Source organism: Ranitomeya imitator, chromosome 9 (assembly GCF_032444005.1).
Source record: "Ranitomeya imitator isolate aRanImi1 chromosome 9, aRanImi1.pri, whole genome shotgun sequence".
NCBI lineage: Eukaryota > Metazoa > Chordata > Amphibia > Anura > Dendrobatidae > Ranitomeya > Ranitomeya imitator.
In genome coordinates, this window is record NC_091290.1 from 19089826 (window position 1) to 19111661 (window position 21836).

General features: G+C 45.0%; 1 protein-coding gene across 1 annotated transcript; it reads right to left on the minus strand.

Annotated features, from left to right (window-relative positions):
• Window positions 1-195: 195 nt before the first annotated feature.
• LOC138649491 (1-aminocyclopropane-1-carboxylate synthase-like protein 1) lies at window positions 196-21251 on the minus strand. Its single transcript, XM_069739965.1, has 16 exons — window positions 21009-21251; window positions 18496-19126; window positions 16266-16795; window positions 15734-15793; window positions 14009-14079; window positions 13744-13813; window positions 13597-13663; window positions 12212-12309; window positions 11921-11998; window positions 11011-11111; window positions 8067-8156; window positions 7559-7604; window positions 6322-6463; window positions 4854-4996; window positions 3741-3894; window positions 196-1944 (listed from the first exon to the last, which is right to left on the minus strand). Exons 2-16 carry the CDS (start codon window positions 19121-19123, stop codon window positions 1664-1666), a joined length of 2559 nt encoding a protein of 852 aa, XP_069596066.1. The 5' UTR covers window positions 19124-19126; window positions 21009-21251; the 3' UTR covers window positions 196-1663.
• Window positions 21252-21836: the final 585 nt, after the last annotated feature.

Sequence of the window (21836 nt, forward strand, 5' to 3'; positions counted from 1 at the left end):
TTATTTAGTGCTAATTAGTTCGCTCTTTATTAAGGGGGCGTGGCGCACAGGATCCTCAGGGGTGTAGCTCTAGGCTGCTCTGCATTATTATACTGTGGGCAATACAAATGGTAAAAATTATTAAATAAGGTCACCTTTGACTTGGTGAAAAATCCCTTTTAATAAATATGACGCAGAACTGAGAGGCAAAGTCGATTTACGCAGTAACTGATTTTATTTACATAGGACCCCTTTGACTCTTCTGCCGCCAGCCTTAAAAATAGACGCATCGCGACCAGGCGAGCGACGCACAGTCACAAGGATATGCTTTTCAGTGGATTCTTAAAAGTGAAGCAGGTAAAACTAAAGTCACAGAAGAAAAAAAAAACACATAAAGGGTTACGGTGCATGAGAAGATTACATTTTGCAAGTCAGATACAAAGAAACATAATTGTGTGATACAAAGAACATAGGAAACATCTGACATTCGTGTCCACGCAGTAGTAAAGCTTCGCACGTATGATGTACGTAGGAGTCACAGACGGAAAAAAGGATCACATTCTACAAAGCAGACCTTTTTTTTTTCCCCATTAGGATTTTTCCCTTTCATTAAATTGATTTTAACCCCTTAATGACTGATCTGTTTTGAGCCTTATTGATCAGCTTTTTTTACATAATCAAAAAAAAAAATAGATGAAAGTGACCAATTAATTTAAAGAGTCCACATCCTTACAGCGTGTGTTACCCCAAGGTCAGGTCTCCATTTATTTTCTCCTGCTGGTTTGCATTTAGTGCTATGGGTAATGAACTCGTCCATGATGTTTATAGCACTGGAATATATGGGGGAAAAATAAGTAAAAATGTCATCGATTTGAATCCTCAAGTGTCCAGAAGAAAATGTTCTGCAAATGTAATCAATAATTCAATAGTCTTTCTTATCTTCCATACACTTACATCTATTTTCACTGCTTTTATTAATCCTCCTTCCAACAGTCTAGTATATCCGTTCCCAAAATTGGGTGACCCGTCCTGAATTCTCACCAAACCTTTATGAAGAAATGGAGCGATCCATTAACTTCTGCCATTACTATTGTGCTGTCTTTATAAGCAGCAGATTGACGCTGAGTGACATGACTAAGTCTGAGATCGATATGCACGTCGTGTGCTTCTCGTGGGGTAAATCTCCCCCAAATCGAGCTTTAAGGTGACTTATTCGGATACAAAGAAAAGTAAAGAATATATAAATCACATTATTATTCGATCATGGCTCCGTGACTATTTCCTGCACTGATGAAAAAAAAGGGAAACCAGTCTGAATAGAGGAGAATACAGCACGAGCCGGGGTCATAGCGAAAGTTACAGAAAAATATGTAAAAAACGCAGTACATTAAGTGCTACTGATTCTTTTTGGTTACAATTCCAGTTATTTGGTCCCAATGATAAAAGACGAGTCCCCAGAACCAGTGCAGGACCATTGTACTGCCCATCCGCTATGTCGGTGCTTTATGTCTTCCGTAGTACATTTATGTAGCCACATATGGGAGCAACAACTGGTACCCAGCGACGCCTAACTGGTTTCCAATTGAAACCATTCCAATATGCCCCATGTAAGATGGAAGCATCAAAACAGACTTTGTGCTCAGGCCTCAGACAGTAGGAGACGACCACCTTGCCCCCGTTTTCGTCACTGCTTTCCCACATATTTGCTGTATACTTGGAAAACCTCCGGGTGTTGCTGCGCAAAGTTTTCGGCAGTGTTTTGCTGCAGCCAGTCGGACGAGCGCATCTGGTTCTGGAGCTGAACGATGAGATTGCTCAGGTTGGAGCTGGAAGGTTCGTGATGGCTGGACACATAGATGACCTCGTCCGTGCTGTCAGCTTTGCCGTCTTCCTCTACGGGGCTCTGCTGTTCCATCTGGAGCTCTTTCTCCCTCCTTTCTAGCACCTTGCGGATCCGCTGCATTCCTAAGAAGAGGAAATAAAGAATAGTGGATAGTTAGCTGGAAACGGTGCACAGAAAACATAGGATGCCATAACCCAAACTTAGAATGGACCCTGGTATAGTTTTATGGTCTAAACCCAACTTTCCCTCTTCCCCAAATAGGTGTCTGCAGTCACCACTAGAGGGAGCTCAGTCCGGACAGATGTATACAAAGGGTCTTGTATGGTGGGGGTGCAGATCCCTGGCATTTGTAAAAAATAAAAAATAAATACCAACAGCACTTATGATATTCTATTTTTCATTAACAGGGTTGTCCACCTTTGGGGACTTTTTTGTTGATACTTAAATGCATATATTTGGGGCTTAAAATTATTTTTGCCATTGGGCTTCATTAATAATTTTGCATCGTTTGCCTTCTGTAGCCTCTGGGCTGCACCGAGTATTGCTGGCTGTAGAATGAGCTAACTAAGGATCTACCAGTAACTATTTTATCTGAACTCCTCACAGATGATTTATGACCAGATCAAAATTAAAAGGGGTATTCCGATCTCCAAGATCCCATTCCAATATGTAGTAGGTGCAATAATAATATTAGCAAATACAGTACCTCCAATTAGAAATGTAGTATAGTTCTTCTGATTCACTATGTTGCTTACTTCTTGTGGAGAGTATTGCAGTAGCTTAGGTATCCATAGTTACAACCATTAACTCTATGACTGGTTGTAACTATGGATATCTAAGATACTGCAATGAGGTAAGCAACATAGCGAATCAGAAGAACTATACTACACTTCTAATTGGAGGTATTTGCTAATATTATTATTATTATTATTATTTTTACACCTACTACATATTGGGATAGGATCTGGTAATACCCCTTTTAAAGAGCCTGTAAAAACCAAACAGTTAAATATTTGCAATGAAACTCAATTGCAAATTTATTTTTTTTTAACCCCAAATACACGCGATTAATGAAAAAAAAAAAAAGATCCGTATATGACTGACATCACATTTCTTATCTTTTAAAACGAATTCCCTGATTTATTCGACAAGAGGGTGTGGTATTTCAAAAAGGGGCATGGCTTGCTTTAAAAAAAGAATAAATAAAATTGGAGCAAAATATTGGCACAAAGTAAGCCAAGCATCCACTTAGTAACATAGTAACATAGTAACATAGTTAGTAAGGCCGAAAAAAGACATTTGCCCATCCAGTTCAGCCTATATTCCATCATAATAAATACCCAGATCTACGTCCTTCTACGGAACCTAATAATTGTATGATACAATATTGTTCTGCTCCAGGAAGACATCCAGGCCTCTCCTGAACCCCTCGACTGAGTTCGCCATCACCACCTCCTCAGGCAAGCAATTCCAGATTCTCACTGCCCTAACAGTAAAGAATCCTCTTCTATGTTGGTGGAAAAACCGTCTCTCCTCCAGACGCAAAGAATGCCCCCTTGTGCCCGTCACCTTCCTTGGTATAAACAGATCCTCAGCGAGATATTTGTATTGTCCCCTTATATACTTATACATGGTTATTAGATCGCCCCTCAGTCGTCTTTTTTCTAGACTAAATAATCCTAATTTCGCTAATCTATCTGGGTATTGTAGTTCTCCCATCCCCTTTATTAATTTTGTTGCCCTCCTTTGTACTCTCTCTAGTTCCATTATATCCTTCCTGAGCACCGGTGCCCAAAACTGGACACAGTACTCCATGTGCGGTCTAACTAGGGATTTGTACAGAGGCAGTATAATGCTCTCATCATGTGTATCCAGGCCTCTTTTAATGCACCCCATGATCCTGTTTGCCTTGGCTTACCCAGCTGCAGCCGGTGGGTCTTGTCTGAGAATATCACTCTGAACCAGCCGGGCTCCGAGCATTCAAAGGCTTTTCCACAAGACAGAAGAACCTTGTTATCCAGAAAATCCCTCCAAAGGGAAACTTCTTCCTCAAAGGTCGGAGCCCTCAGATACTGCAGAAAACATCACAAGTGACCACAGAATAGTTAGTTATCTTGTTCATTCTCACGTTCCAACAACCACCTTCCAATTTTCTTTTGATGTCAATATTTGAAAAAGTGAGTTCAAATTCTAAAGATCAACTAGTCGGGGTTGATAAAACCTATTTTCTAGCTTCTGTTAATTTATCAAATTATGAAAGCGATTGTTCCTACTATTGCATTATTTTTCACCAAGTGCAGTAAACTCGTAGCTGAGATGTGTTTGATCCAGCTGCTGACAAATCTAAGACACAAGACAGCAAATTACACTCTGCTGATGCATATGGCAGAGGATTGTCTTCTACTGTATGCATCACCACAGTGCATTGGAATACATGGACCAAGCATTATTACATGTCAGTGTTACACCTCTGGATAGGCCTAATAGGCCAATATTGATGGCAGGGCTAAGTGCCATTGTAAACCAACAGAATCATGTAACCGAGTCACTAAAAGGGTTAGTTACCAATTTCTGTCAAACAGCTTAGTTATTAAGGCCACAAGAATTTAACTAAGGGGAAAACCTCCCGGGATCAGTGATCTTAAATTCCAGAAGTTGCATAAGGGGTGAGGATGTGTAATACAGAAAAAAGTATAGATATTGTCCAGCACATGTGTAGAGCTCGAAACGCGTCAGTGGATGACTGTACCAAGCAAAAAAAAAATGGATTAAAATTGCACTTAAGTAGTGATTTTTAATCTTGGATTGAGCTGGGCAATATCTACCCTTCTTCCAAATGTCGGTGTCTCCTTCCTATGTACATGTGAAATTCAGCCTTCTTCCTAATCGTGTGGGCGCACAGACAGCACCCCACAAGATTACCATGGAGGAAATGAACTGGTTGGGAGCAGGTTATGGGCTCCCCAAATATATATAGGAATCAGTATAATAACAACATACTCGGTCTTCATATTGTAAATCTACCACTCACCTTCCGGAAGTCAATCCAGGTGAAGAATCCTGCGCCGCGGTTGAGAAAGGGAACGCCGATGGCGCGGAGCTCGTCTGCCACAAACGCCTGAGCCGCCCGTAAGCGAGAATGATTCACTCGTAAGTAAACCTGGTTAATCCAATCTAGATAGTGCATGGGAACAAGTCTGATGAGTACCAGAGACCAAGGTCAGAGTGTTACAAGGGGCAACTTAGAGCGCTTGTTTATGGCCACCTAAGGGTATGTTCACACGTTCAGGATTTCCATCCTTTTTTTTTCAGGACAGTTTTTTTAAAAAACTGCAGCTCTTGGCAGAAAACGCAGGTCCTTTTTTTGTCCTTTTTTGATGCGTTTTTTGATGCGTTTTTTTATCCTTTTTTTACTGTGTGTTTCCTAGGAAGCTTTTTAGGGCTAAAATGGCTGAAAATACCCTAACCCTACCCCTAACCCTAACCCTACCCCTAACCCTACCCCTAACCCTACCCCTACCCCTACCCCTAACCCTACCCCTAACCCTAACCCTACCCCTAACCCTACCCCTAACCCTACCCCTAACCCTACCCCTAACCCTAACCCTATTCTAACCTTAGTGAAAAAAAAAAAAAAAAAAAATTCTTAATTTTTTTATTGTCCCTACCAATGGGGGTGACAAAGTGGGGGGGGTGTCATTTACTATTTTTTTATTTTGATCACTGAGATAGGTTATATCTCAGTGATCAAAATGCACTTTGGAGCGAATCTGCCGGCCGGCAGATTCGGCGGGCGCACTGCGCATGCGCCCGCCATTTTGCAAGATGGCGGCGCCCAGGGAGAAGACGGCCGGACGGACACCGGGACGCCGGGTAAGTATAAGGGGGGGAGATTAGGGCACGGGGGGGGCATCGGAGCACGGGGGGGCGGGATCGGAGCACGGGGGGGCAGCCACACTCCGCCCACGCACTTCCGCCCGCTCCCCCACACTTCCTGCTGCAGCGGTTCTGCACATCAAATCGCAGTAAAACCCGCAGATATATTTTTGATCTGCGGGTTTTACTGCGATTTTGACCTCACAATGGAGGTCTATGGGTGCAGAACCGCTGCGGTTCAGGAAGAAGAATTGACATGCTCCTTCTTTTTTCCGGGAGCTATTCAGCGCGGCTTTTTTTTTACAATTTTCGGACCATGTGCACAGTGTGTCCTGTTTTCCATAGGGTACAGTGTACTGTACCCTGCATGGAAAACAGCTGCGGAACCGCAGCGGCAAAACCGCCGCGGTTCCGCGGTAAAAAACGCACTGTGTGAACATGGCCTTAGAGCGGGTGCCTACTTGGGGAAACTGCAGGTCAGGTGGCGGACAACTTGTCAAAGGGGGTCCTGCAGTCAGGAGGTGTCTGAGTCATGCGTGGATGTAACAGGTCCCCCAGAGCAAAGGCTTCTGTTTGCAGCTGCTACATGGCAAATGATTTGGGATCTACCTTTAGGATCTCACCTCGGTCACGCATTAGTTGGGCTACTTTGTATTGTATGGGGCCACAGACCCCATGGAAGTAGCAGAGAGACGCCACGCCATTGCAGACATCCTGATTCTGGGAGTAAAGTGTCCCAAACCGAACTCCTGAGACTGCAAAGTCCTGCAAGGTGAGAAATAGATGGAGGATAAAAATATTAAAAGTCCTATTTAGCGTTATGCAAAGCAAAGTGACATGATCACAGGTCACTGATGGCTTGCTATGAAGGCCGGGGGGTCTGCTAAAGACCCCCCGTTGTTGTCATTCCTGAGCTCCTTTGAAACCTTGCCTGTGGCCAGGCTTCAAAAGAGATGGTGATATTTTACTATACGCAGCGATGCTGTAGCATCGCTGTATACAGCACAAGCGATCGGACAATCTTCAAGTCCCCTAAGGAGCCTAACAATAACAATGAAAAGTAAAAAAAAAAGAAATGTTTTGAAAAATATGGGGGAAAAAAAAAACAACTAAAAGTTCAAATCACCCTTTTTCCCCCATTGAAAAACAGGATTTTTGGTAGGGATAGACAAATAACGATATTAAAAAAATACACATGGTCAGATCTATCAAAATATAAAATAATTAACCTGATCGGTGAACACCGAAAACAAAAAAATGTTAAAGAACACCAAAATCATGTTTTTGTGATCGCCGTAATTCCACAAAAAAAGCTGTAGCAAGGGATCAAAAAGTCACATCTATCCCAAAATGGTATCACTAACAACAATATCCCGCCCCCCCAAAAATAACCTCTCACACAGCTCCATCAGACAAAAAATAAAAATGTTACGGGTCTCGGAAAATAGCGACAACCCAAAAAATTATTTTGCATACTCTGAATTTTTTTTTTACCACTAAAGTAATAAAAAAAAAAAAACTGAACATGTTCAGAATCGCCGTAGTCGTATTGATGAGAAGAATCATATTGCATGGTCATTTTTACCATAAAATGTACACCGTAAAAAATTCCAAAAAAGCAATGTCAGAATTGCTGTTTTTTTTTCACAATTTCACCACACTTGGAATTTTTTTTCCCGTTTTCCAGCACACGATGTGGTAAAATGAATTTTGTAATTTAAAAGTATAACTCGTCCTGCAAAAAAACAAGCCCTCGGATGTGTATGTGGACAGGGAAATAAAATACGGGAAGAAGGGCAGGAAAAAAATGGAAACTTTTCCATGGGGTGAAGAGATGAAATATCGATCGCCCTTACTCACCTTGCTGATGCCCCACATAACATGAGTCCTCTGAGGATCAGGAAGCCTAAAACATACAGAATGGGGTCATTATAAACGCTGTGACCCTAAGGCCGGCCAGACATATTAGGCAGCGGTCGTTCTGCTGACATCTCTTTCCTGACTCCCCCATAGGTGGTGATTACAGAATGCCATCGCAATGTGATATTATTGCCGCGATTGTCTAAAAAACGTGGTCACATTATAGCTGCTGCAAAAACTGTATCTTGTGAACAGGACCATACAGGGGAACGCTCAGCTGCTCACACCTCCCACATAATATATCATCCCAGATCCTTCTCCTTCATCTGTCCTCCGACTGTCGGTCAATCCAACACAATTTGACGGATTTGGACAACTTTTATCTAATGTGTATGACGGCCTTAAGAGCGCTGCTCAGGAGCATCCGATAAGGACACGGCTGGCCGCGGCTGTAAGGATCACACTAGGAGTTGTGCTCGTGAGCAGAGAACATCTGTCTATTTCTCACTTGTCCAGGCTCAGCACACTGTGGAACGTCGCAGACTCGTCAAACACGGACAGCATGTAAATCTCATCCACTATGACGTGTAAAGAGTTCCTGCAAGACAAAGAGGAATCCATCAGGTCACATCGTCCATCTAGGAGGGTTCACTGCATAGTAAGCTAAACAATTATCAACCCCCAAAGTTTTATATTAGTATATTCCAGAGCTGCATTCAGAATTCTGCAAGCTGGAGTAAACAAAATATCCCAGAATGGAAACCCAAGGCCACAAACAAGAAGGAAATGTTTAGAGAGTTTAGTTCTATAACAGAGGCTTTAACTTGGGACCTGAATACAATAAGTAATGTAGTGACTCCACCAGCAGAATAGTGAGTGCAGCTCTGGGGTATAATACAGGATGTAACTCAGGATCAGTAATGTAATGTATGTACACAGTGACTGCACCAGCAGAATAGTGAGTGCAGCTGTGGAGTATAATACAGGATGTAACTCAGGATCAGTAATGTAATGTATGTACACAGTGACTGCACCAGCAGAATAGTGAGTGCAGCTCTGGGGTATAATACAGGATGTAACTCAGGATCAGTAATGTAATGTATGTACACAGTGACTGCACCAGCAGAATAGAGTGCAGCTCTGGAATATAATACAGGATGTAACTCAGGATCAGTAATGTAATGTATGTGCACAGTGACTGCACCAGCAGAATAGTGAGTGCAGTTCTGGAGTATAATACAGGATGTAACTCAGGATCAGTAATGTAATGTATGTACACAGTGACGGCACCAGCAGAATAGTGAGTGCAGCTCTGGGGTATAATACAGGATGTAACTCAGGATCAGTAATGTAATGTATGTACACAGTGACTCCACCAGCAGAATAGTGAGTGCAGCTCTGGGGTATAATACAGGATGTAACTCAGGATATGTAATGTATGTACACAGTGACTGCACCAGCAGAATAGTGAGTGCAGCTCTGGGGTATAATACAGGATGTAACTCAGGATCAGTAATGTAATGTATGTACACAGTGACTGCACCAGCAGAATAGTGAGTGCAGCTCTGGGGTATAATACAGGATGTAACTCAGGATCAGTAATGTAATGTATGTACACAGTGACTCCACCAGCAGAATAGTGAGTGCAGCTCTGGGGTATAATACAGGATGTGACTCAGGATCAGTAATGTAATGTATGTACACAGTGACTGCACCAGCAGAATAGTGAGTGCAGCTCTGGAGTATAATACAGGATGTGACTCAGGATCAGTAATGTAATGTATGTACACAGTGACTGCACCAGCAGAATAGTGAGTGCAGCTCTGGGGTATAATACAGGATGTAACTCAGGATCAGTAATGTAATGTATGTACACAGTGACTCCACCAGCAGAATAGTGAGTGCAGCTCTGGGGTATAATACAGGATGTGACTCAGGATCAGTAATGTAATGTATGTACACAGTGACTGCACCAGCAGAATAGTGAGTGCAGCTCTGGAGTATAATACAGGATGTAACTCACGATCAGTAATGTAATGTATGTACACAGTGACTGCACCAGCAGAATAGTGAGTGCAGCTCTGGAGTATAATACAGGATGTAACTCAGGATCAGTAATGTAATGTATGTACACAGTGATTGCACCAGCAGAATAGTGAGTGCAGCTCTGGAGTATAATACAGGATGTAACTCAGGATCAGTAATGTAATGTATGTACACAGTGACTGCACCAGCAGAATAGTGAGTGCAGCCCTGGAGTATAATACAGGATGTAACTCAGGATCAGTAATGTAATGTATGTACACAGTGACTGCATCAGCAGAATAGTGAGTGCAGCTCTGGAGTATAATACAGGATGTAACTCAGGATCAGTAGTGTAATGTATGTACACAGTGACTGCACCAGCAGAATAGTGAGTGCAGCTCTGGGGTATAATACAGGATGTAACTCAGGATCAGTAATGTAATGTATGTACACAGTGACTGCACCAGCAGAATAGTGAGTGCAGCTCTGGAGTATAATACAGGATGTAACTCAGGATCAGTAATGTAATGTATGTACACAGTGACTGCACCAGCAGAATAGTGAGTGCAGCTCTGGAGTATAATACAGGATGTAACTCAGGATCAGTAATGTAATGTATGTACACAGTGACTGCACCAGCAGAATAGTGAGTGCAGCTCTGGGGTATAATACAGAATGTAGCTCAGGATCAGTAATGTAATGTATGTACACAGTGACTGCACCAGCAGAATAGTGAGTGCAGCTCTGGAGTATGATACAGGATGTAACTCAGGATCAGTAATGTAATGTATGTACACAGTGACGGCACCAGCAGAATAGTGAGTGCAGCTCTGGAGTATGATACAGGATGTAACTCAGGATCAGTAATGTAATGTATGTACACAGTGACGGCACCAGCAGAATAGTGAGTGCAGCTCTGGAGTATAATACAGGATGTAACTCAGGATTAGTAATGTAATGTATGTACACAGTGACTGCACCAGCAGAATAGTGAGTGCAGCTCTGGAGTATGATACAGGATGTAACTCAGGATCAGTAATGTAATGTATGTACACAGTGACGGCACCAGCAGAATAGTGAGTGCAGCTCTGGAGTATAATACAGGATGTAACTCAGGATTAGTAATGTAATGTATGTACACAGTGACGGCACCAGCAGAATAGTGAGTGCAGCTCTGGAGTATAATACAGGATGTAACTCAGGATTAGTAATGTAATGTATGTACACCGTGACTGCACCAGCAGAATAGTGAGTGCAGCTCTGGAGTATAATACAGGATGTAACTCAGGATCAGTAATGTAATGTATGTACACAGTGACGGCACCAGCAGAATAGTGAGTGCAGCTCTGGAGTATAACACAGGATGTAACTAAATAATAACCTATGTAACGTATGCATATAATTAAATAGACAAGGCTTCACATTACCTTTTGGCAAATTCTAAGAATTCCATCATTTCAGTAGCAGAGTAAATGTCCCCCAGGGGATTGTGAGGATTTATCAGGATCATAGCCTTTATGATAGTGCCCTAGAAGAAAGCAATAGGCATAGTGTATTTTCAGCAGAAATTGCAAAGCTGCAACACTTAAACCAAAGCATAATTTGCAAAAAAAAAAAAAAGCACTTACATTGTTTTCTGAGTTTATGAAATAATAAAAGGTTAATTCTTACTTAGAAGGGTCCTGTGACAATAAGCTGATCAGAAAGTGCCCCCCACGCCTGTGCTGTGACCCTTAGCGAGTAGCTGCAATTTGTGTGGAAACCTAGAAGTTTGTAATTTCCCTGCAGCGCCTCCACAGGGGAAATGGAACATTACACGGCCACATTCAAATGAATGGGTATGTCTGTGTAAAATAGGACAGGAGGGTTCCTCCTGAACAAGATGCCCTTTTTGTAACGGCCTAGTAAATTGCGATATTTGAATATTAATCTCTTTGCAGGAAAACTTCTGCAACTTTTTAATAAAATTCGCTTTTTTTTGCGTACGAGCGTTATCTGCGCTTTAGAACGGACAGCACTCGTACCTATAATAGTGAATGGAGCTATCTATTTTTCATCAGTGTTGGATCAAAATCGACAATCCAAGTCTATGGGTTCGTGAAAAAAAAAAAAATCAGACACCACTGGGATGGCATCTGAGTGCGGTTCGATTTTCATGGACTGTTACATAGGAGAAAATTGAGACTTTTTTTTTTTTTTTTAATTTTCACATATGAGAAAAACCGATGAAACTTAGTCCACTTTTCTTGTACGTGAAAAAACTGACGCGTGAATGAGGCCTCACATACATTATCATCTTTCCCATTCTGGTCACATTATCCTTTGTGGAAGCCTCACCTCCTCCTTGGCCGTCTGTAGGGTTGATTCCAGTTTCGACACGGTCAGCTGGAACGGACGGGTTCCTGGGAAGGTGACCTGAGAAATAAGAGGACCCGATGGTCAAAGCTTTAGTTCCATACATCGACGATAAATGACTAAATGTAAGTGATGACGGTCCAAATGGACGACCATTGCGCCTGGGCTTGGTCAAGTCCAGACCGTCCCTATCTGGTGCCATTTTTAACCTATAGACCCTGTATGACTGGGACCCTTAGGTCCCCGTGTCGTCTGATCCCGCACGCTCCTCACCTTGCTCTCTAGGTGCACATACATCAATTTAATGCCACTGTACAGGAAGATGCTCTGCGTGATTCCTCCATAGAAAGGGGTGGCGATAAGAACCGAGTCTGCAAAACAATAATCACATTACTGAGAATTCACCTGCAAATCGGCTTTTTACCTGCACTCGGCCCATAAAGCAAAGCTCTGCCCTTACACTACAAATGCACAGTCCTGCATCTTTGCGATCGATCCACATCACTTTTTTTTTTTGCTATTTTAACAACAACAACAAAATTGTCATGGAGCATTTACAGGGAGCCTTACATTTTTGGAATGAGTTGTTAAGGGGTTAGTCCATTTTAATAAAATAGCTTTTGGCCATTAAGGAAAAACGAATACTTTTAACATCTCCAAAATGATAAAAACTAGTGATGAGCGAATGTGCTCTGATAAAGTGTTATCTGAGGATGCTCAGGTGGTAACCAGGTGTTTTCGGCGTGCTCAAAAAAGATGTTCGAGTCCTCACAGACTGAGAAGGGCTTGGCTTGGCTTAGGGAGTCTGTCAGTCAGGGGTAACTGTCTAATGGAAGTCTGCAGGGAACTTAGATTCTTTATACCAGGCACTCAAATTCAGGGACGGACAACACCACTGGTGCCACCTGTACAGCTGAACACGGGCCTAAGGGGTAAAGGGGCTACTACCACCTAAAAACAGGTGGAATTGTGCATTATAAGAAGCTATTGGACCACAAAGGGACAATATATTGTTCTTGCACAATTTCTCAAAACAAGCTGCATACATTATTAAATATATCTCTTAGACCTGACAAGACTGGTGTGTTTATTTTGAAAATTCACATCAGAATAGATCTAAACTCCTGATATTTAAAGGAGCACGAGTTTAGCTATAGAATTAAATATGATATATATGTATGTATGAGTCCAAGTGCATTTAATCTCTAGTCATCCAGCCTGAATGACAACTGCAGCTTGTACAAAGAAGTGTGATATCTCAGCAACAGCAGGAAGGAGGGATATTGAGGAGCTGTCAATCAGGCTAGATTGGTGGAGGTTCAACAGCAGGGAGGAGCGGCAATGATTGTTCATCCACCTATCCGGATTAACAGCTCCTCAGTGTCCCTCACCCTGTTGCAGCAAAATCTTCGCCCCAGCACAAGCCTGACTGACAGCTCCTCAGTGTTGATCAGGACAGGTGGCTGCAGATTGGACACTGAAAAATCAACACTGAGGAGCCGTGAAAGACAAGACTAATTGTCTGGGATTCTGTGCTCAGAAGCAGCAAATCCATAGAAATCAGTGTAGAATATCTAGAATATCAATAAACAGGTGCAAGAAGACTTGATAGTACATCATATATGTAGGAGGAGACCCATTTAATCCAGTAAACTTACCTCCTGGATCGCACAGAACGGCAGCCAGGGCTGAGAACAGGGAGCCGCATCCATTCAAGATCACCACCTATGGGACAAGGGACAGAGCCGCAGTGTCAGCAGCCAGAAGCAAGCGCGGGTCAGTGAGATAATACCAATACCACTTACATTTTCAGGGTTTAAAGGACTCGGTGCTTTACAGTAATATGTCAAAAACCGCGCCACCTCCTCCCGTAAACTAAGAGGAACGGAAAAGTCGTCTTATAAACCGTGAAGTAAGAGTAAAAGCAAACACAGGGAATGCAGGGTTCTTCTTTATTTCGGAAACATGCGATACTTTCTTTAGGTAGGGTCCGGTTTGAGTTCAATCAATGTAGAATAACACGTTTTACAACTTTCTAATCTACTTTATCGTTTTCCAGGTAATACTCACAAGGTATGCCCCTTCCAGTCCGGATACTGCAGCAGCGGCGGCTCGATCACATTCATGTCGCTCTGCGTCAGCTGCAGGAGAGTAACCACAAGAAAACCAACCTCAGCCATATACGAGACATACTGATTCACAGAAAGCGGAAAAAAAAAGTATAGTAAGGCTTAAAGGGCCCTTTCATGCACTGCAGAAGCGGACACATTGCCATTCATCTCTGTCATTACTGCAGCCTCAAGTCTCCGCCTGATCGCATTTTTCATCCACTAACGGAAAGTTAAAGAAGTTGTCCTCTACTTGGACAACATGTTCTCATACCTCGCGCTTGGCCCCAATATAATAATAAAGCCTATACTCACCTTCCGTGCCGGCGCCGTTCCTGCGGTGCATGTTTGACTAACTGGGGGCCGACGTCATGCGTCCCAAAAGCACAGGAGTCCTGGGACCGCGAGTGCAGACACCGCTGAAGTGGCGCCAGCAATGGAGGAGAGTAAAGGCTTTTTTATTTTATCAGGGCCAAACATTTAGATCAAGAAGGTGTTGTCCAAGTTGTGGACAACCCCTTTAAGACGAAGAATGAGGGTCTCGCTAGTCTACATGTATGGCGTTACTGTGGCACAAATGACGGCATAATGGAATGATATGGAGCCACGTTATTACAGCTGGCTGCCCTTTATCCGGCCGCCTGTGCCACTTTTCCCTTCCACAAGGAAGGAAAACTGATGCCAGACCTGATCCGATCAGGATCATGACTTCTGCTACACATAGCAGAGCTGATACCGTTACATGTAGCACAAGTGATCGGATGATCGCAGCTTCACGTCTCCTAAGGAGATTACTGAACACAGTACAAAGTAAAGAAAAAAAGTTTTTAAAAATGACAAAATAAAAAAAAAAAATCAACTTACCCCCTTTTTTGCCCCATTACAAATAACAACAATTAAAAAAAATAACACCACATATTTGGCGTCGTTGCGTTCAGAAATGTCTGATTTATCAAAATGTAAGATAAATTAATCCGATTGGTAAACCGCATAACAAGAAAAAAAAAAAATCAAAGTGCCAAAATTACGTTGTTTGGGGCAGCCGCAACATTGCAATAAAATACACTAAGAGACTATTAAAACATATCTACCTAAAAATGGCATCAATAAATCCGTCAACTCAGAGTGAAAAAAATAAATCATCACCCAGTTCCAGATCCCGAAAAAATGAAAATGCTCCAGTGTCGGAAAACAGCAACAAAAGGAAAAAAAAGTTTTTTTTCTTACAAATGTTGGAATTTGTTTTCACCCCTAAAATAAAAATAAAACAAACAACAGACTATACACGATTGGTATCGGCGTACTTGTACTGACTCGTATTGCCAGGTTAGTTTTAACATATAGTGAACATGGTAAAGTAAACAAAAAAAAACAATTGTGGGATTGCAATTTTTTTTTTTGCAATTTCACCGCACTTGGGGAGGAAAAAACAAATGTGCAAAAATTTAAAATCGCAAGGTCATGAAGGGGTTAATGGGACTGTCGGAGCGCAGAACTCGATGGGTGATGATCAATCACTGCTCCATTCACACAGTTTGTTCAGAGTCCACGTTATTGGGATCATTTGGGGTCTCGGCGGTCGGACCCCCCCCCATAACATTCGGGAAGTTGTCCCCCATCACATGGATAGGGGATAACTTACAGGCTTGAGACAATCCCTTATTGTTCATCCAACACTAGAACTTACCCGCTTAGACATCAGATCAAAGCAAAGTTTATTCTCGCTCGTGCCAAAGTTGATGATTCCCTAAAAAAAAAAAAAAAAAACGAACAGAAACAAATAAGGCATTGTTACCAATCCACAAAATTTGGGGGCTTTTCTCCATTTTCACCTTATCATTCCAGAAGTAATAACATTGTATTTCCGGCATGAAGCAGAGGCTGGGAGCAGTCCTCCTTATACAGCCGATGGATTTCTTACTCTTCAATACAAATCTATCTCCTGCCCTGATCTCCAGGATGAAAATTCCACTGGTACATTGTAACAAACTTTCAGCTGTCAAAGTCGATTGAAACTATTTTGGTCTAGAAAATATACGAATATACCACGCTGTCCATGCATAAGGCGCACGTCTGTGATAATTTAAATTACTTACAAGAAATGAAAATGGAGAACCATAAAAAACCAAAACCCCAGAAGATGCAAGATGGCGATACACTGTAACAATATGGCGCACCGTGTCCTCACCGCATGATTACAGACAGGTTTGGGGACTCACGTTGGGGTTCTTGTCTTCATCGTACTTGTCTTCGTGGTATGCTCTGTATCCCTCCTCCGAGGACCCCCGGAAGCCGCTCAGGATGTTCCCCCGGGTGGAGAGATAGGGGCTGCAGTACTGGTTGCAGTTGTAGACGTCTCCTTGCGGGGGCTCCTGCACTTTGTCCGTTACTCCCTTGCCAGCAATGTCCCCCTCTTGAGAAAAATTGGCCTCTGTGTTTGGCATGACCTCTCCACCTCCGCCCTGGCGGATCATGCCCAACATCTGGGCAAAAATGGTGAACATTCGCAGCTCGTGTTGGCGGTCCAGCTGCAGCCTCCGCTCTTCAAGACGCAGCCTCCGATCCTCGGCCTCTTGCTCCTGCTCCATCCTCCGCTCTTCCATCTGGAGGAAGCGTTCTTCCGAAGCTCGCTGCGCCATCAGCATCTGTGAGATCAGATCGTTTAGAGGTTCGCGGTCTTTCCGTTTCCTCCAGAACCTTGGGTGGCCGCTCTGTCCCGATGACCCGGCCATGTTGGATTCGCTAAAGCCTGCAAGGCACAAACACATAAACAAGCTGGGGTAGGGGGGGCTATCAATATGGCAGACATTAAATCCCGCACCCAGCTTTCCTGGGATCCTGATCAGGCATAACTAGACAGGCCTGACCTTCAGCAGCCTGGGAAAAGCACTTTAAGTGCAATCTCTAGGCGCCGCCGTCGTGCACTTACCTGTCCGATCAGCTCTAGAATAAATCATCTGCTAACGCATTTTAGGAACACGATGTCCTTCCTGGCCCCCTCTAAGTGGGTGCGGACGACCCCCTAAATGATAGCTCTGTCCTGCACTGGAATCTCACGACGTGTTTATCCAGAAGACAACAGCGCTCTGTGTGCCGGCCGTGCGTCCGATCCGCTGAGCACGCTGCGAGCTTCTCAGAACCGGAGTAAGACGGCTGCACCTCGCACAGTCGTGCAATTATTCGCTGCTGGCAATGCAATTTAACCCCTTAACTCCTACATGGGTGGACATAGCAAAAAGCCATAATGGAAGAGGGCACTGGACGGTTGCATTTCAGCGTCTTCACCACAGTCCACACTGTGCCCTGCTTTATCTCTGGACAGTGCCAGCCATAACCACAACATAATATATATATGTGTATGTTGTGGCTATGACTGGTATATATATATATATATATATATATATATATATAATGTATTCACATGTAAAGCACCATGGAATAAATGTCGCTATAATAAAAAAAATATATATATTATATAAATATTATATAATTTTATTTTTTTTATATCAACTCGAGTATATAAAAGTATTTTTTACGGAACCATTTAGAATAATGTATGAAAAACATTATTTTTTTTTAAACAGCGTTCACACTGCAGATATAGTACGTACAGATGTTCGAGTCATTACAGAATAGGCAAAACAAATTATATATAGTTTTTAATTATTATTTTTTGTTTTAATTTTACCCATAATAATGATTTTTTGCTGTTTTTTGGGATTTTTTTTTTTTTTTTTAATAGCCCCACTTGGGGATTTGAACATTTGATGTAATGACTGCGTCTAGAATACACCGCAATAGCCGTGTACTGCATGATATTGCACCGCAATAGCCACCCTGGCCTCAGCCCCCACTCCTGCGCGCTCCCGCCCCAATGGTCTCCCCTGGGCCTCCAGTCTCCTCACCCTGTAGATTGGTGTTCCCCAAGTCCGGTCCTCAAGAGCCACCAACAGGTCATGTTTTCATGTTTTGCTTAGTATTACACAGGTGATAATTCCATCACCTGCACAGGCAATAATTCCATCACCTGTGCAATACCAAGGAAATCCTGAAAACACGACCTGTTGGTGGCTCTTGAGGACCGGAGTTGGGGAACACTGCTGTGGATGGTCAGTGGCTTCAGCGGTCAGGTCACTGCGGTGGTCTTGTGCAGTCGTGATGACAACCTGTTAGCAGAGACTTGGGGTGGTGGACAGCCATGACGCACAAGCCGCTGGTAATTAACGCTTCTTTTATTACTTTTACAGAGGAATAAGCATTTCAAAAAAATAATCCTGGAAAACCCCTTTAAGAGCATGGTGCTTGCTGTATGGCACAGCTGGCACCCGAGAGCGCTGGCAGCTTGTGAAAACGACCAACTGCATTGTATTATTGAGGTGCAGGAATGATAGCGGTTACTAGAAGATAATATGTATGTGATATACCTTTGGGACCACCATGAAGCCTTACCTGAGGGGGACGCACTGACATCTGCCGTCACTTCCACTCTGGATATTGGGGAGTCCGGGGCCCCCCTGTCCATCATGCTCTGCTCCTCGTCCTCCTGCTCGGCCCCGGAGTCCTGGATATAGGTCATGGAGGGCGGCTCGGGGGTCACACATTGCTCATCAGAATGCACCTCCTCACATTTGATCTCCATCAGCTCGGGGTGTTGGGGGTGACTGTATGGGGGAAAGTGACCGTGGAAGCCCTCAGAGAGCGGACTCTGCAGGAGCGGGGGCCCCAGCACCCCACCAGGGGCCATGGCCCCATAGGAGATGGTTGGGCGGTGGGTCAGCACCCTGTCCATGACTTCATAGAACTTCCAGGCCCGGCCGCCCCGCAGGGTCTTACTGTTGTCCTTCAGTCTGCGGTACTCCAGCTTCATCTTCTTGATCTTCTCCCGGCACTGGTCGCCCGTCCGGTGGATCCCCTTGTCCCTCAGAACGTCTGCGATCCGGTTGAAGACGTGCTGGTTCCTCAGACAACTCTCCAGCTCCATCTGCACCGACTCATTGCCCCAAAGCTGCAGCAGCTCCACCACCTCCGGGTCCGACCAGTTACTGCCGCGCTCGTACTTCTTCCCACGGAAATCCATGTTCTAGGGAGACGAGGCCAAGATGTGAAAAGAAAGTGCCCCCGGACCCCCTACACTACATGATCCCTCTGCATGGAAATACTCTACACCCCACCAAAGCTGCTGCAAGGGACAGCGGGGAGCCGAGAGTATTCCCAAATAACAGCAGCTCCCAACACAAATCTAATAACTGGGCCCTATTACAATTACCGGGTCTGGATATTATAATTCCGGGGTCTGGATATTATACTTCCAGGGTCTGGCTACAGGGTTGGATATTATAATTCTGGGGTCCGGCTCTGGGGTCGGATACTAGAATTCTGGGGTCGGATATAATTCCAGGGTTTGGTTCAGGGGTCGGATATTATAATTCTAGGGTCTGGCTATGGGGTCGGATATTATAATTCCAGGGTTTGGTTCAGGGGTCGGATATTATAATTCCGGGGTCTGGTTCTGGGGTCGGACACTATAATTCCTGGGTCCGGCTCTGGGGTCGGATATTATAATTCTAGGGTCTGGCTCTGGGGTCGGATATTATAATTCCGGGGTCTGGCTCTGGGGTCGGATATTATAATTCCGGGGTCCGGCTCAGGGGTCGGATATTATAATTCTAGGGTCTGGCTCTGGGGTCGGATATTATAATTCCGGGGTCTGGCTCTGGGGTCGGATATTATAATTCCGGGGTCTGGCTCTGGGGTCGGATATTATAATTCCGGGGTCTGGTTCAGGGGTCGGATATTATAATTCCGGGGTCTGGCTCTGGGGTCGGATATTATAATTCCTGGGTCCGGCTCTGGGGTCGGATATTATAATTCCGGGGTCCGGCTCTGGGGTCGGATATTATAATTCCGGGGTCTGGCTATGGGGTCGGATATTATAATTCCGGGGTCCGACTCTGGGGTCGGATATTATAATTCCTGGGTCCGGCTCTGGGGTCGGATATTATAATTCCGGGGTCCGGCTCTGGGGTCGGATATTATAATTCCGGGGTCTGGCTCTGGGGTCGGATATTATAATTCTAGGGTCTGGCTCTGGGGTCGGATATTATAATTCTAGGGTCTGGCTCTGGGGTCGGATATTATAATTCCAGGGTCTGGCTCTGGGGTCGGATATTATAATTCCAGGGTCCGGCTCTGGGGTCGGATATTATAATTCCGGGGTCTGGCTCTGGGGTCGGATATTATAATTCCAGGGTCTGGTTCCGGATATTATAATTCTGGGTCAGATATTATAATTCCGGGGTCCGGCTCTGGGGTCGGATATTATAATTCCGGGGTCTGGCTCTGGGGTCGGATATTATAATTCCGGGGTCTGGTTCCGGGGTCCGGATATTATAATTCTGGGTCGGATATTATAATTCCGGGGTCCGGCTCTGGGGTCGGATATTATAATTCCAGGGTCTGGCTCTGGCGTCGGATATTATAATTCCAGGGTCTGGTTCCGGGGTCCGGATATTATAATTCTGGGTCGGATATTATAATTCCGGGGTCTGGCTCCAGGGTCTGGTTCCGGGGTCCGGATATTATAATTCTGGGTCGGATATTATAATTCCGGGGTCTGGCTGTGGGGTCGGATATGAGCCCCTCTCGCCGTCCTCACCGCCCTGGCTATTATCAGCAGTGTAGTATTATACCCTTATAATGGCCGGCTGTGTGATAATGGCCGGCTGTGTGATAATGGCCGGCTGTGTGATAATGGCCGGCTGTGTGATAATGGCCGGCTGTGTGATAATGGCCGGCTGTGTGATAATGGCCGGCTGTGTGATAATGGCCGGCTGTGTGATAATGGCCGGCTGTGTGGACAGTGGCTCTGGCCTTCCTCCCTGTGGCTTCTGCCCTCATCCTCCTCCCGTCAGTCACCGGGGCGCCATTCCCGGGATATACGGGCGGGACACTGGAGATTATACCGGCGGTCACAGTTTTATCTCGGGTCAGCCATGGTCCGGGCTGTCCTCGGGTGGGGGAGGGGTGCTCCCGGCTTTCCTGGCCCGGCACGGTACGGTTCGGCACAGCTCGGTCCGGTAGAGATGCGGGCGGCGGCTGCGAGATCACATCCGGGTCCGTGCACATGCGTGCTGCCATTATTCCGGGATAACTTTGGTCCGTGTCAGTCATCGTGTGGCCGGGAGGGACTGAGACAACCCTCCCCCTCCCGGCAGCGGAGCGCCCTCGTGTGCTGAGCTGGGGTACTGCAGCCGCGCCACCACAGGCTCCAGGACTGGCAGAACACGATGGGGGTTGTAGTTCTGTCACAGGCAGAGACGCTCAGTGCAGAACGGAAATACAAGCTGTGGTGAGACCGGACAGTATCCCTACTACACCGAGCAGCCTCCTACTGTGTCACCCGCAGACACCCCACAACAGCGCGTCACCCGCAGACACCCCACAACAGCGCGTCACCCGCAGACACCCCACAACAGCGCGTCACCCGCAGACACCCCACAACAGCGCGTCACCCGCAGACACCCCACAACAGCGCGTCACCCGCAGACACCCCACAGCAGCGAGTCACCCGCAGACACCCCACAACAGCGAGTCACCCGCAGACACCCCACAACAGCGAGTCACCCGCAGACACCCCACAGCAGCGCGTCACCCGCAGACACCCCACAACAGCGCGTCACCCGCAGACACCCCACAACAGCGCGTCACCCGCAGACACCCCACAACAGCGCGTCACCCGCAGACACCCCACAGCAGCGAGTCACCCGCAGACACCCCACAACAGCGAGTCA